Source organism: Passer montanus, unplaced genomic scaffold, assembly GCF_014805655.1.
Source record: "Passer montanus isolate IOZ18808 unplaced genomic scaffold, ASM1480565v1 scaffold42, whole genome shotgun sequence".
In the NCBI taxonomy this organism is placed as follows: Eukaryota; Metazoa; Chordata; class Aves; order Passeriformes; family Passeridae; genus Passer; species Passer montanus.
Genome location: NW_024369041.1, coordinates 2,273,957 through 2,289,141, shown reverse-complemented (window position 1 = coordinate 2,289,141; position 15,185 = coordinate 2,273,957). Strand labels below are relative to the sequence as shown.

Below are 15,185 nucleotides of genomic sequence, written 5' to 3'. Positions count from 1 at the left end.
ACTACTGCACTCAAGCTGCTAAGTAGAGGTCCAGTGAACCTTAAGGGCTCATCTCTGGGTTTAGCAAAATCATGCCAGGTGTTAGGTGTGGTTTTTTTTTTCCAAGATATCCCCAGAAAAGAAGTGGTAATGTGTGTGTACACAAGAATAGAGGATGCTAATGTACTGGGGAAACGGGCACGGTGCAGGCTTTTGCTTTTTTTCCCCTTCAAAGTTGGTAGGAGGTAGAAGATATCCCAGTTAGCTATCTATGCCAGCTTTCTGTATGCTCCAGCACTGAAAGGGTCCCAATTTTCAAGTTTGCCCAGCCAAACTAGGGCTGCTTTACCAGCTATGGAGGAAATTAAGCAGGGGAGGGAGAACAACAGTAAGAATTTTGCTTTAAATGAATTTGCTGCCAGATAATGCAACACTACTTTTAAGATTATTTCTTAATTTATTTTTTGTAATACAACTGTTTATTTGTGAGCTTTTAGCCTCCAAGTTTTGGTCACAATTTGTCGGAGCTGGACTGTTAAAATCATAATTTTGTTTTACTTTATAATGGTTTATGTAAAAAGAGCACTGAAGAATATGATCCAGGATATAGATCTTGTGTTTAGAGATCCATACCTTTATCACAATAATTCTCAAGCTCTAAGGGTTCATGTTTTTTTAAATAGTATCAGTGTGCATATAGATATGCTGCACTTATTTTATCTGTAGTACTTTTACAACCCTAAATGCCAGCATATATAACAGAGTAAGCCACCAATTAAATGCCTCACACAGGTTTATTGCTCCATGCTAACTACTAAATAGTTCTTCACACACATTTTAGAGGATAAGCTAAAAAGATCTGAAGTGATTTACTAAATATATGCAACTTCAAAATCTTGCTGACAGAGAGACAAAGATCTGTATTAGTGAGCCCCTTAAGATAATTCAGGGCCAGTATCTCAGTAGTGGTCAGGTAATGAACTGACATGTGTGCTGTGAAGAGATGCAGATTGTAGCTATTGCATGAAATAGAAAACAGTAATACACCAGCATAGTTGGTTTGGAAAGGTCAACTTTTTTTTTAATAACTGCTCTCTCTCCAGGTTATGTCATGCAGTTACAAAGTAGTTAGGAAAAAAGCATGAGTTTCTGGGAGGGACTAATTGTCTTTTTAAAAAAAACATTCATATTCATTACATAAATAACATCTGGCACTTCAAGGGGACTCCAAGGGACAAAAGCCTTAAACTTCAAAAACTGTGCTTGATCCAATATTTTGTTGAGGTCTATTTTGTTGTACTTTATGTTCAAAACTTTCAAGACCTCCTGATGACAAAAAAAAAAAAAGGCTGTGTGTGTTAAGACAGTGAATTAAGTTTATAGCAGCATTCTAACTCCTCTGTGGTTTGGCCAATGATTTCTGGGTTCAGTTTCACTCTAGTTGTTCACTGAGGCAGTATCTAATTTTCAGAAAGCCTCTGAAAGGAAAAGACTGAAAAAGAATTCCAAAAAACCTAAGTATGATTGCTTACCAAATTCAGAATATCCCTTTCTTAAAAAAAAAGGAAACAACCCATAGTCAGAGTAGTTATGTAGATACTTGATTAAAAACATAACTAGAGTTGCTCAATAGTTTCAGCTTATAAAAATATTAGTCTGTCAGCGCTACAAACGTCATGATGATAGTCAAACTAGCTTGAACAAGCAAGGAAAGGCAGTCCTGTAACAGTAGCACAGTTAAAGAAAAAATATTGCCTTGAGAGAATCTGGCCTGAAGCTTTACTACAAATAAAAACTAGACTCCTATCAAAGTTAATCCCTGCTGGAGGCCCATTCTTCCTTTGACAATGCCACAGCATTGATCATACAAGGCCTTACTGAAAGTGCTGAAGCCAAAATTATGTCATTAAACAAAAGTGCATGAAGTAATAATGAGCTAAGTGCTCATATAGTACAGTATCTGATCTGAAGTCTGAGAAGTGGCTCAGGTGGCAAGACCACTCTTTCATACATAAAATGTACCATTTTGTTTTGTAGGCAAAACACCCAGAATGGCCCCCACAAGTGCAGATGAACTGTTATCTTCAGATACATACTTGTATACAATTTCCTAATCCATGGATTTTTATTGTAAAAAAGACTAGTTTGGAACTGAAACTAATTGAGAATAGAATCCACTATAATGTCAGAAGAAAGAAAATTTTGTGGTTACATGTAAACTTGTGATAAGCTTTCTCAAGAAGAGGGTACATTAACAGCGAGGGGTGGGATACAACAAGGAGCGGTCGTGGCCTGTTTATGTAAAGGTCAAACCAGCCTCATTGTACACTTTGAAGACTTTCTCAATTGCATTGACATAGGCAGCTGTTCTCAGGTCCAGACCCAGGTTGTATGTCATGGCAGTACGCATGATTTGCTGAAACAGAAAAGGTTACATGTAGTTTCTGCACGTTTCTCCATAGGAGATCAACAATTTTGCTTGTGGGATCCAAGTAAGGAGTAACAAGTAAGGAGCTACTAAATTGGTACTTTGTGGATCAGTTCTGAAATTTCTTGATTGCCCTTACAACTGAGAACTGAAAGGGAAGGACATCTTTCCCAGGTCACTATATTACTCCTTTTCAAGTCTTACACTGATAGGAGAGATGAGATGTTTTAAGTAGCCTTTGTCCCACTAATTAAATATACAGTATAGAGAAATTAATCTAAAACTGCTCATGGTGAAGTAAAGCACTCTTATGTACGTGTCCCAGATTAGCCAGGTACAAAAGGACAACAAAGAAGTTTCTACTTACTATACCTTTTACCAGAATAATATCTAATGGTTATTATACCCAGTTAAAGTTGGCCATGATGGCACAGAGCAGAAATTCTTCATACTCTAAGTGACTTTCATTTAATCACATACTACTTATGTCATCCTTTAATTGCAAAGAAATTCTGTACAACCTATTCAAAAACTGTCCCAAAGTCATGGGAGTTTTCCTCCATGTAAGTGTATAGAGTCATGCAATATTTACCCGGGCAGAGCGTTCCATCGTGTAAGCCAACCCAGAGTGCACAATGTCTTTCTCAGATGCACCCTGCAACAACAGAGAATAAAATCCAGGTTTAATCCTTGATTTTTAATCCTTTGTATCCTAAAACACAAAAAGGTCTTCATTGTGTGCTGGGGACAATGACACGTTAGATTCCTTTCATTACTGAAGCTTGTTCACTCATTCTCTTCTAATGATGGGTGAAGATCTAAATAGCCTTTTCTGTGTTATGTGAAGAGCTAGCTATGGTCAATTCAATTCTAAAACCTCAGATGTAAGCACTGAAGACTTTTATGGGCCTAGTTTCTAGATGCATGATGCTACCATTATCTACTGATGTAGTAATTACTACATTTTCAGCCTTCAGACCACACAGTAAATATTAAAAAATTTTCCAAGAGTCAACAACCTATTGCAATTGTTTTGAAGACAGGTTTTAGGAAGGACATAGATTCTAAATTCATATACTCCACATTACATTAGCCCTTAGCAACTCCATGGCTTTATTCCCATTAAAATTTAAATATGTAGAACAATAAGCAGTTGAAGAATTAAGATGACTCATTACAGGTTTAATGTTCCATCCTCCTGACTGCTGTAATTTACTAATAATTTGATATCTGGGTCCACAAAATACTTGTTTTCTTTCAAATACCAATTTGGGCTGGAATCAGAAAGTACTAGGCCAGTTTCTATAGCTTGTGTTTAAGAGATCCAGCATCTGCTTTAAGCCACAGAACCCATCATATTCTACTTGTATAGCTTAACATGCATAAAATGTACCATTCTGGATCAGGCTAAAGTCTATTGCTATCATCTGGCTGTAGTCCAAGTCTATATGCACTTCCCCTGATTTCTTCCTCAGGAAGCACAGTTTAATGTTTTTCACAACTTGCTGGACTTTTACCCCCCTCCTCCTGAATTTGAGTTTAAAAACCTAACCAACTGATGCTTTTAGTTTCCATGTATCCCTTGGCAGAGTATTGCACACCTGAACTGTCTGCTCTGCTTGGAACTGTCCCCTTATTCTTCATTCTGCACCTCACTGTGCTGGTTTGGTTAGAGCACATCTCACTCTCTTCCACCATTCCCTGCAGGGAACAATCTATCCTTACCTACCTCCTTCCATATCCCTCATCTACAGATCACTGTCTCCACCTCAGGCCTTGCTCAGGCTAGAAGGACTTAGGTTAGTTAGTTCATTGTTCCATGTTGGAGAAGCTCCTGTAATTTACCTATCCTTGTGATCTTGCTCTGAACTTCTGCCACCCTTCCAGTGTTGGAAGATGCAGAGACCCAACCTGCACACAGGAATTCAGAAGGCAGCACACTCTGAATTCATGTGGTGCATCATTACTCAGTCTTACCCCTCCAGAACAATTTCTAATGCTGGATTCAGTTATTGATTGCTGTGGATTTCTAGACTTGTATTTTGTCATCACTGCTGTAATTTCCTTATAAATGCAAATGGATGAGCTCACAACCCATCCCTTCATGTGCAAATTTCCCCACCATGTACTGCTATACCACAGATAGCAATGAAATTTACCTAACGTTTCTTTGCCTGTTGATTCACTCAAAGGAACAAGCTACAGTTTTTCACCTAGTTGTTATTCTGGAGTTACAGAAACATGAAACTGTCTGAGGTGTGATATCTTGTTCAAAGTTTTTTGGAAAACTAGGCAAACTATATCAACAAGAGCTCCAAAATACAAAAAGCATCTGTATTAAAACTGTAGCTTTTTTACTATATTGGAGGTATTTTACATGGACTGAAGTAAAAGAAAAATAGCTTATTTCCAATATTCTGAAGCAGATCATTTGCTTGCTCTGTCTGGCCATCAGGGTAATCATATACTAATGCTTTGCTTGGGGAAAAATGCTCCATGATAGCTACAATGGTAAAATTTAGATTTCAGTTATAATATCAGAGCATAGCTCCCTTAATAGTAAAAAAAAAAAAAAACCAACCAAAAAAACAGTAGCAACTACTTACCGATATCCTGTCTTGAAATTCTGCTGTAGGCACAACTGGAATAGTTCCCCCATGTTTCCCAAATTTTCTTTCCAAGCTTTCCTGGACAGACACTAGGGAAAAAAAAAATTAGATGCAAGGTAACTGACAAATATGAAATTTTAGGAATTTTTTTTTTTCCTTAAGACATGAGCAGTGCTTTGGTATTTTCTTTGATATTAATTTCCTCTTAGTTCTTGAAATTCTGAAATTCCTAAACAGCAACAAAGAGCATTTGAGACAACACAGTCTCAAAGTTAAGAAAGGTATTTAAGTGAGAATTGCCATAACTCTCCACTACTTCAGAAACAAATTAAAATGTATGATTTATGAGAGAAAGGGTTATATTAAAAACTATACAGGTGTATGTTTTGCCAAGTCCAGCGTCTCAATATTCTAATGTTTTCTACAGAGTACTGTTTAAAATGGAGCAACATCCTCCAGTTCTCCTCCACTGAGCTTCCTCTCTTCACATAGTTGTTATTGTTTCCCAGAAAGCAGGCAGCCCAGAATGACCCTAAGGGAAGCTGTGAGCCATAAGCAGGTTTTTCCAGTGCCTGTCTCTATTATATTATTGGCCTTTATAGAAATCCTTTGTTGTCGTATGTGCAGAACAATGGCACCTGCTTGAAGTTCTTTAGAATGCTTCCTAAATACCAAGTGTACAGCTGAAAGATGTTTATTAAGAAGTAATATTTCACATAAGTGGCTTGATTTCACCATTTTACAAAACTGAGGAAAGAATTTAAAGATAACCAGAAAAATATACATTTAACTTAAGTCATTAGAGTTCAGGTCAGTTAACCTATGAAGCCTTTTCTGTTCTTTAGTAAGCAGCAATTACAGATTTCTGGGGAAACTGTGGTGAATTTCAAATAGTTCTGTTTCCATTTGGTGTTTGCCTAGTCCAGTCTATTAATTAAATAGTGTGTGGAAGCAGAAGTGAGCACTTACTGAGCAAGTGGTAGTTTGAATCCCTTTCATATTTGAAAGTCAGACGGCCATAACTGACATGGTTCAAGTTTTTCAGCCACTCAAAGTAGGATACTGTTACACCACCAGCATTCAGGTAAAGATCCTGCACAGAAAGAAGAAACATTTTGAATTGTGACCATGTGACAAAGCACTATCATATTTTGCAAAAGCAAGCAGTATTATGTCCAAGGCACTACTTTAAGCTGCAGTATAGAAGACAATCCAGTTCTTACTCTTACAGGACAACATCCTCTTCTTCAATTCAGGGATTTCTACTGATTCAAAATAGGACCTGACTTCAGTACACATCAAGTTCAGCTTGCTTGACAGACTACTTACTTTTATTTCAGCACCAGTCTTTAGGAAAATTAGAGCATTCTTAGCCCATCTCAGTGAGTAAAGGCTGAAGATCAGCTACTCTATCTAGCAAGATCACTTGTTCAGGACACCCTTCCTCTGTGAAAAAAAATTGTCATTACAGCTGAATAGGTCTTATTCTTTCAAACTATCACTACACATACTCTATACACTCTGCAGTACACAGTTCTGTCAGAGCATCACCTAGACAGACCATGTCTACAAACTGGCCAGAATATTTACTATTCCTTCTTACTGTCTTTAGTGCACTTTTGATTGAGTAAATGTCAGCTAACAGTTGTTATCTTTGGTCATTTACAGTAGTGAGGTCTTTAATAAATATTATAATTCTTCAGCCAGATTGACACCTGTTTCCTAGACATTAGTTATTAAAAAACACTCTTAGAGAATGAATGGCTATTAATAAAAGCCTTCAATAACTACTGGTACTCCTCACAAAAATGTTCCTTTGAAATGAAAATCAAAGGTGATGATAGAACCTTACAGGGATAACCATGATATTCCGCTCCAAGAAGATTTTGTCAGCTTCAGGAGTTGTAGGCCCATTGGCACCTTCAGCAATAATCTGAAAGAAATCACAGCACAGAGGTACAGATTTGGGTTTGTTCATGCTGTTATTGAATATTAGTATTTAAACAGAACATCTCTGGTTTTCATTTCCATTGGAACTCTCTGACTTACTTTTGCCTTAACCTTGTGTGCATTGGCCTTGGTCAACTGCTTCTCGCTGGCAGCAGGGATGAGAATGTCACAGTCTGTTTCCAGAATGCTGCCCTCAAGTGGCTTTGCTTTGGGGAAGCCCATGATTGTCCCGTGTTGCTGTGTGAAGAAAACAAACCACAGTGGTTTCAGTGTGTTGTGCACTCATACCAATTTCTTCCCTTCTGACTTTGAGTGAGAAAAGGGAGAAGCAACAGTACTGGAGAGTCAGCACATAATGTAATTCCTATCCTTACTTAAGACAAAAAAAGCAAGCTATAAAGCTTCAGGAACAAAGTTCTCAAGACTGAAGCATAACTGCTTTCTGCATAAAGACTCTGAGAAACATTTGGGCTCTGTAAGGCTCTGTAATATTAAAAAAAAAAAAGGTTCCTCTCAGTTCTTAAAATAGTTTTCAAACAACTGAAATGACTCACTAGTCTGCTACACCCAGGATAAGTTGCATCACATAAGATTCAAAATGGCTTTTAAAATTCGGTACTACAGGATAGCCTTTGTTTAGTGATAGAATCTACATTCTTTTGAGAAAGAGGGTGATAAAGAAATTCAAACATTCCCTATAGAAGAGACATAAAATAAGTCCCTAAGAAGCTTTAAGCAGAAGATTGTATTTTAGTGCCTGTGAACTGTTCCCTCAAGTCTGCTTCACTTGGAAGCTGAAATAAAAAGACCACATCCAGTTTTCATTATAAACTACACATTCAAGTCACATTGCCAGGCAGGCTTTCATTCTTTCAGAAACATCTAATAGGTAAGAAACAGCAAAAGTACATTTTGTACTTCTTAAACAACCATGTGCTTGTGATTCTCAGTCAGGAATCCTTCAGGAACCTCCTTGCCCTGGTTCTTTAAGACATCCTTTCTAGTCTAGGCATAAGAAAGGCAATATAATAATAACTCCAACTCTGAAAACAAAGTAATTAGCCTGCACACCTACAGACTTTGTTTGAGAGTCAGGTCAAAGGGTAAAAAGGTGTATTAATTTGCATTTAACCTGCATTTGCCTTCTTGTTGGGGATAAGAAGGAAAGTCAGAAGAATCAATATTTCTAAGCCATTTTGTAAGGACTATTTGCAGCATGCTTTAAATATCACACCACCAGTTTACAGTCATCAGTCATTCTATGTACTTGCAAAGCTGACAAAAATGAAACTCTTTCTGCTTAGCCAAGTTTCATACCAATTTGAAATCTTCTAGTTCCTTTGGGTCAATCCCATCAGGATTCCAGATGGAACCATTAAACTCTCCCACGGCGACGCATTTTGCGCCAAAACGATGCAAGTATCTCATAGAATGCAAGCCCACGTTACCAAATCCCTGAGGGTGGAAAGAGAAAGGGAAAAGTAGTTAAACCTACAGTTAAAATGATGATTACTACTAGGGCTAATACAGGTTTAGGTAGTTCTTCATCTACTGGCACATCTTGGCATTAGATGATGTGCATAGGCAAGATGGGAGAAATCTACATACATTCCATTCTTGTCTGAATCTCACTGCAGAAATTATACACTGTAGCCAGTTATCACAGTTGTGATAAGTGTTTTATCCTGGAAATATAGAAAGGAAGGGGTAATGGTACTATGGAAGTGTTGAAACTATGATGTTTATCAACCTGGGAATGTTCTGTGTATCCACTTTATGACTGGCACCCTCTTAAAGGGATTAATGGATTTTTGTATGACTACTGACTTAATTCCAGGCCATTAAGTTCCTTTACTTCCAGGATGCTGATGTTCTGGAAGTGAAAGAACACACATAGCAGACAAAAAGTCATATGATCAATGCTGAAAGTTTGTTGTACGAGTCTGTGCTGGAAAAAAAAGCTGAATAATGAATTCCTGTATAACACAGCTTCAATTATAATTGGGATTTTTGCTTATGTATTAGAAGCAAACTTTGATAGAAGAGTCTGTTATGCTTTAGGTGTCTTTGAAATGCTCTAGGTTCATTTTCCTATGAGAATTTTCTGCTTTTCTTATGGCCATGTTGTCAGTCTACATTTTGCTTAAGGGCCTGTTGGTTCCTCTGCCAGGCATTAAAATGCCAAAGTGCAGGGAGAGGAGTGTGCTGCTGGGCCTGTGCAGGGCAGAGGTGTTTGTTCAGACCACAGGTTAACTAGAGGACAACTTGGAGGTTACAATTACTCTGCTATTTTTTTTCTAACAAGCACTTTTGAAAGCAACAAAACAAATCAGTTCCTCAAACGCTCCATTTAACATACTGTTTAAAGTTGAACAAACTTCCTTTCTTGGAAAATTTAGGAACAATAATGCACACTACTGACTATCAAACACTTTCAAAATTCATCTACATAAATCCCCAAGTCTTAGGAGCACCAAAAATGTAAGTTCAACCACACAAATTTAGGACAAGGTCTTAATTTCTATTTTTCCAACTGCTTATTCTGTAATGGGACCCTCAATTTCTCCTCTTGTTAATTTTTTTATTGTAAAACATTGCAAATTTTGTGTAGGTGAAACCAGTGTCACAGCTCACTGAAAAGTGTGCTTAGTTTAAATACCTCCTGTAACAGTATTTAATTTGGTCTTTGTAGCTTACAAGATCATAAAGACTATAGAGATTTGGCTTTGTGCCTGTAAAGTGCAATTGAAAGTTCAGTTTATAAAAACCAGTCCAAAATAAAGGATACCTATGTTGCTTGAAAAATGTTTCTGAAGTTTGAGAGTAAAGGTTAACTTGGAAGTTTTAAAGCTCTCTCAGTTTTTGAGGCCTACAGCCTGTTTTAAAAAAAGCTCTATTGAAAGTCTGTGTACTATTTCTTTTCCTACCGTCCAAGGAAAAAAGTTACCTGAACAGCAAATGTTTTATCTCCAAATCCTGGAGTCATTCCTAATAAGCTCATATAGGAGGCTTCATTGATGAAATTTTCAATTCCATGGAAGACACCACGGCCAGTTGCAGATATACGTCCATGGATCCCACCCTGGCTGATGGGTTTACCAGTTACACATGCATGTGCATTAATATCCTGTAAAACAGCAAAGGACTTGTGAGGCATGGAATGAATCAATCAAAAAACAGCTGGAACAAGAAGTTTTGTACGCTTTGACATAAGGGAAAGCAGAAATTTTAAGAGTCAGACCATGATACAGCTTAAATGAATTTAGTTTGTAAAGATGATTTCCTTCCTCGCTTTGTGTGAACACCTCAGAATATTCTGTCAGGAAAGTTGTGTAATGCAGTAGTGGATATGGTCTGTGACTTTTTGTTGCCTCTAAGTGTGTGTGTTAACTTCAGTCTGAGTGTCATGGTGACATCTGCAAGCAGACAAATCAAAAATCTTTCAGGAATGTTTCTTAAAGTCAACTCCTATTTACAGCCACAATTTCTTTACATCACTATTTTTGAGGTCATACTTTTTTTAAGGGCTCAAACATATCCATGAACTGGCTTTTAATAATCTTTAAACAGTGTTTAGTGCTCCTTTATAAAAAATTCAGTTATTTTACAATTACAAAATGAGGCATGAGGTCTGTAGTCAGAATACAGGGATGCTCTCAGAGAAAATCTGGTGTTTGAAGGTCATATGGGAAAAGTTGTGTAATTACTACTTTTATTCAGAAAAGCAGCATTTACAGTGTAGCCTCTATTCTTAATTTGGTGGCAATAAAATTAAGTTTTCCATATTCACATAGTCAGCCAAGATAAAATAGCTATTTAAAACCATGGCTGATTTTTCCAATTGGAATTAACAACAAGAAATTCTTCCAAACCAGACACTGGAACTCCCTCTTCTGTCACCAGTGGTTCCCATGCTCCCACACCCTGGGAGCACAGTCACAGGGTGGCTTGGCTTCCAGCACAAGTGAAAAAGTAGGGATGAAAGAGAATCCACTGAAATGAGAGTGCCAGCAGCCGGATGGGTTTCCATTCCACCAGGCACACATTCACTGATGGAGGGAGGCTCCCTCTGCTCCATCCCTTGTGCCAAAGGCATTTGCATGCCTGTGGTGCAGGGTGCTTGGTGAGAGGAAGGAAAGGAGCAGACAAAAGTAAGTAGAGGCAGAATGGCTGCAGGAGACTAGAGCCATAATGAAGACTAAAGCTATTCACTGTTTGAAAACGACAGTGAGTTAACATATAAGCCTCTTTAAGAACAATGAAGGTGATGCTGGGCTTGCCTGAATTCCCAATTCAGCCTCCCAAAACACAGCTCGCTGCTCTCCATAAGCTGTATGCTCCCTCTTGTGGCATGTCAACTGTAACAAACATTGGCAGGGGTGTTCTCTTGCCTGATGCTTTGATGGACTTTCAGGTTTTTATTCTGTTACATGGTCTTAAACTACGCTTTGGGCTTTGTGCATTCACAAAAGAGGGACTCTATTTTATAAATACGTGAAGAAATACAGCTTCCCACCATAGATAAGGATGTATTTATCAAAGTCCTTTCCTGTGTACCAAAAGTCAGTTGATTGTGTCAGGAAGTACAGAAGAGCGGAAAGGATTAATTTAAAAAAAACTTCAGCCATATGTAACTCAGTGATCCAGCAACTTCAGATGGATTTTCTGGAACAGTTAACATGGTAGCCATTAACAACTTGCATGGTTTGGCAAGAAAATAGAGCATGAAGTGAGGGCAGATCTTGGTCTCCTTGAAGTCACATATAAAAGCCACAGCTGATGTCAAAGTCCTAAAATCTTTGGTTTCAAGTCAATAAGCAAAAACTTTCAACACAACTTGGGTGAAAACCAAAGAGCATGGCTTTTGCTGAGAACCTTGAAAAATGGGTTATACCTGGCATCAGAGACTTGTGTATCAGCACTGGTAGCTTATGAACTTAGTTGGTGATGTTCAGGCACCAACCTTTGCTCCTTTCTTTACCCCTTTTACCCCTTTCCCTGCAATGATGTCCTCCTTCTCTCTCCAGCTTCCTTGCTCTATATGGTAGGTTTTGAGTACACTTCCCTTATTTGCTTATATCTGTTATTTGATTTATCTTTCCCACTTGAAACTCCCTGAACACAGCTGTGTGCAGTGTGCAAGGACAGGGCCATCAGGTCCATATCTCAGAGAGATCCCTCTCACCAGTTATCTTTCCACTCCACTGAATGTAGTCCCTTGCACAGCTTCCATCTGTTTTTGCAATTATGGCTTGTTTCACTTTTGTTCATTCCTCATTTTCTGCTCCTAGTTCCCTTCCCTTGTTCCCCATGGTCACTTCTATCTTTTTAGTATTCCTTAATCACCTTTATTTTTGCTCTTGGTGTCCCAATTAGATAGTTATCTGAAACATCTTCCTCTAGAAACTGATTTTGATGGATTATTTCCCTTTTTATAGCCTTGTCAGAATTCTGGCTTTCCTTCTCCATTACTTGGTCATTTTCACAATAGCTTGGAGTTCCACAGTGGCTACCACTCTCTTAAGTACAAACAAGCAACCCAATAAAATCAAGGAAACTAACATTCCACCCCCCCCCAGCCCTTATTTCCATTTATTAATTAACTTTGCAGAAAAGTGCACCTGAATCCTCTCAGGTTTTTTTATTTTTCAATAGGATACTGCTATACAGAGAGAGTCTAAAAAGAAGCTGTAATTACAGTTTTAATAATCAGTAGTTATTTTCTTTTCTGTTGTCATTGAATCATTGGAATGTGTAGGACTACAAAATAAGGTGAGCTTATAAAGTGGTAAGAATAAGAAATTCATCCATTTGAAAACCTCTCTATCAGGGTTTAGTTTAATTTTTTTAAAAAATGAGTTGTATATAAAACTGTATGAGAACTCTTCAATACAGCAAATCTTAAAGCAGGTCACTTGCTGTGGTCCTTCTTGTCAGTCTCAACACAGTACTGTTGTATCACAGTGAAATATACATTTTAGTGCAATGGGTTAAATGTTAAAACTCAATGCTTTGAGGCCGTAGTTGTGCTCTAAGTTGCAATTTTCACTTCTGACTGAAGGAACTAGCTGCCACCCTGCATGTTGAAGTCATAACTTTGCCATTTTATCAGATATCAAGTTTTAATTAAAGTATTTACCTATGTGAATAGCAAAAGCAAATAATGTTTTACAGTGATATCCCTAACAGAGAGCCTTGTACAAAAGTAATTTAACTCAACTAATCAGCATGCCACAGCTGATTCCTCAAGCATTCTTTTTTTCCTTCCATAAGATACCTGAGACAGTATTTCAGGCTTAGAATAACCTGTGCCTCTCCACCCCCTACTGCCCAAGGCCTCAGACAAGTCTGGAGTCAGGAGAAGCCTGGGGACAGCCAGGCACGTGGTGGGTGGCACTAATGCCCAAGCAGACACCCTGCAGTGCTTCAGGGGAGCTGCTGGAAGGCACTGCACTAAGTACAGAAAGAGGAGCTGGGATAGGCAAACATGCAATAGAATAGCACATTAACACACTAATACACAGCTACTGGCAAACAAGTTGTCCAAAATGCATTTTTCTTTGAACAGACCTGTTGAAAGCATACAACTAAAGTGTTTGGTTAACAGGTACAAATAACCCCACTGACCCAAGGACAAAGGCCAAACCAAGGGCTAGCATTACAAAGTAATTTTTAAGAACTTTAAATTTTTTTATTGCCTTCGGGGCTATAAATGATGTCAGTGTATTTTTGCTTTTGCTTTTTGAAGAATTTGCTGAAGTCCACAATGAAACTTGTTACTTTTATTTAAGACTGCAAAGAGTCTTAAAATTTTTAGAAGTTATACCAATAGTCTGAGTGTAATTTGCATGGTCTCTTGAACAAACAAAAGCATGTATTCAGTAAAACTTGTAAATTCAGTTAGCAGTTAACTTTAAATTAGTAATTACAGTACCAATGAAAAACAGAGGAAAATGATAGAAACAGAAACCAATTTTAGACTATATACCTTTAAAACCATTGTATTTTCTTTTGTTGAACAGTTGCAATCACTATTGTATCAGAGAAGCTTCTTTTAAGGCTAATGTAAGAATATTATCCTTAAAGCTATTTTTCCTTTGCTGTACCCTAAAATCCTCACACCGAGGCTGTCACAGTTTGCAAGAATATTTTTAGATCCAATACGTAAACAAATGGATATGATTAGGCAGCTTTTCTGCTTGAAAGCCTCTGCACAAGACTTACATAGTGTCCTATGGTACTGGCATAGGTGTCAGCAATCCAGGACATCTCCCTCTCCCCCGTGCTCATATCAGGAGCAGGCACATCCACACCAGGTCCTGTTGGCAACAGTGAAAACAGCTCTTAAGGATCCAACACAAATAGTTATTGTCAATCATTATTCCCTTGGGAACTGTGCAGGCCTTGGCAGAGAAGAACTGTTTTCCTGTTTAATCCTCAGTTTATTATGCAAGCAACATATTGTCCCGGATTCAATGCAGGTTTAGATGCTGTATCACACCTTTCTACAATATTATCAAAACCCCTAACCTTTACATAAGCCTTTTGATAAAAGCTGAAGGCCACTTTGTCAATAAGAAAGAGCAGTGGTTTGGTTTATTTTACAAGGGAGGGTGCTGTCTGGGTATGATTTCTATATACTGTGATATTGATTGGATTCTTCTGCATAACAATTTCCTTTCTGTTCCTGGGGGAGTTTAATCTTGAAGGTAGGCTGTACCTAGTCACTGCACTGTAGCATACGCATTTAATTTTACTGCTTACTTCAAGAAAAGTTTCATTTCTCTTTCTTGATGAAATAAACCTTTAAAAGAAGTCTCACACATCTGTTGAAATTAAAAAAAAAATTTGGTTTTTGTAGATAGCTAAAAATAGTATTTCCCCAGACTATTTAAGATCATAGAAACTTGTTAATCAGGATATTATATGCAACTCTGCCCCAACAATTTTTCCAAGTATTTTTAAAAGGTTTGTGAAAGTTGTGTAGCACCAACCAGAGAGCCAAAAAGGAAGATAATTTTATCAAACCATTTTAATTGTCACAGAACTAATTATCACTGTAGCTTGCATTGTGTATAGCAAAACCATAGTCACATGTAACATCAGTAAGTGTGTTTATAAAGGAGCTTAATTTAGATGATAAATGCTCTGTCTGGAAGAGCAACAAACACTGGCTGAAGAGCAAGAAAAGGCGTAGACATTCCCAAGGCAGTCAGATA

At 37.8% G+C, this 15,185-nt stretch overlaps 1 protein-coding gene across 1 annotated transcript in view; it reads right to left on the bottom strand.

Moving 5' to 3' along the window:
* Positions 1-1,033: 1,033 nt before the first annotated feature.
* Positions 1,034-15,185, bottom strand: part of GLUD1 (glutamate dehydrogenase 1) — a 28,855-nt gene continuing 14,703 nt past the window's right edge. The window contains exons 5-13 of the mRNA XM_039719755.1: positions 14,191-14,285; positions 9,914-10,093; positions 8,284-8,421; positions 7,066-7,203; positions 6,869-6,949; positions 5,986-6,109; positions 5,014-5,105; positions 3,000-3,062; positions 1,034-2,395 (exon numbers count right to left, since the gene is read on the bottom strand). Coding sequence (XP_039575689.1) covers positions 2,276-2,395; positions 3,000-3,062; positions 5,014-5,105; positions 5,986-6,109; positions 6,869-6,949; positions 7,066-7,203; positions 8,284-8,421; positions 9,914-10,093; positions 14,191-14,285 — 1,031 coding nt within the window. The 3' untranslated portion in view covers positions 1,034-2,275. The remainder of the gene's footprint in view (positions 2,396-2,999; positions 3,063-5,013; positions 5,106-5,985; positions 6,110-6,868; positions 6,950-7,065; positions 7,204-8,283; positions 8,422-9,913; positions 10,094-14,190; positions 14,286-15,185) is intronic.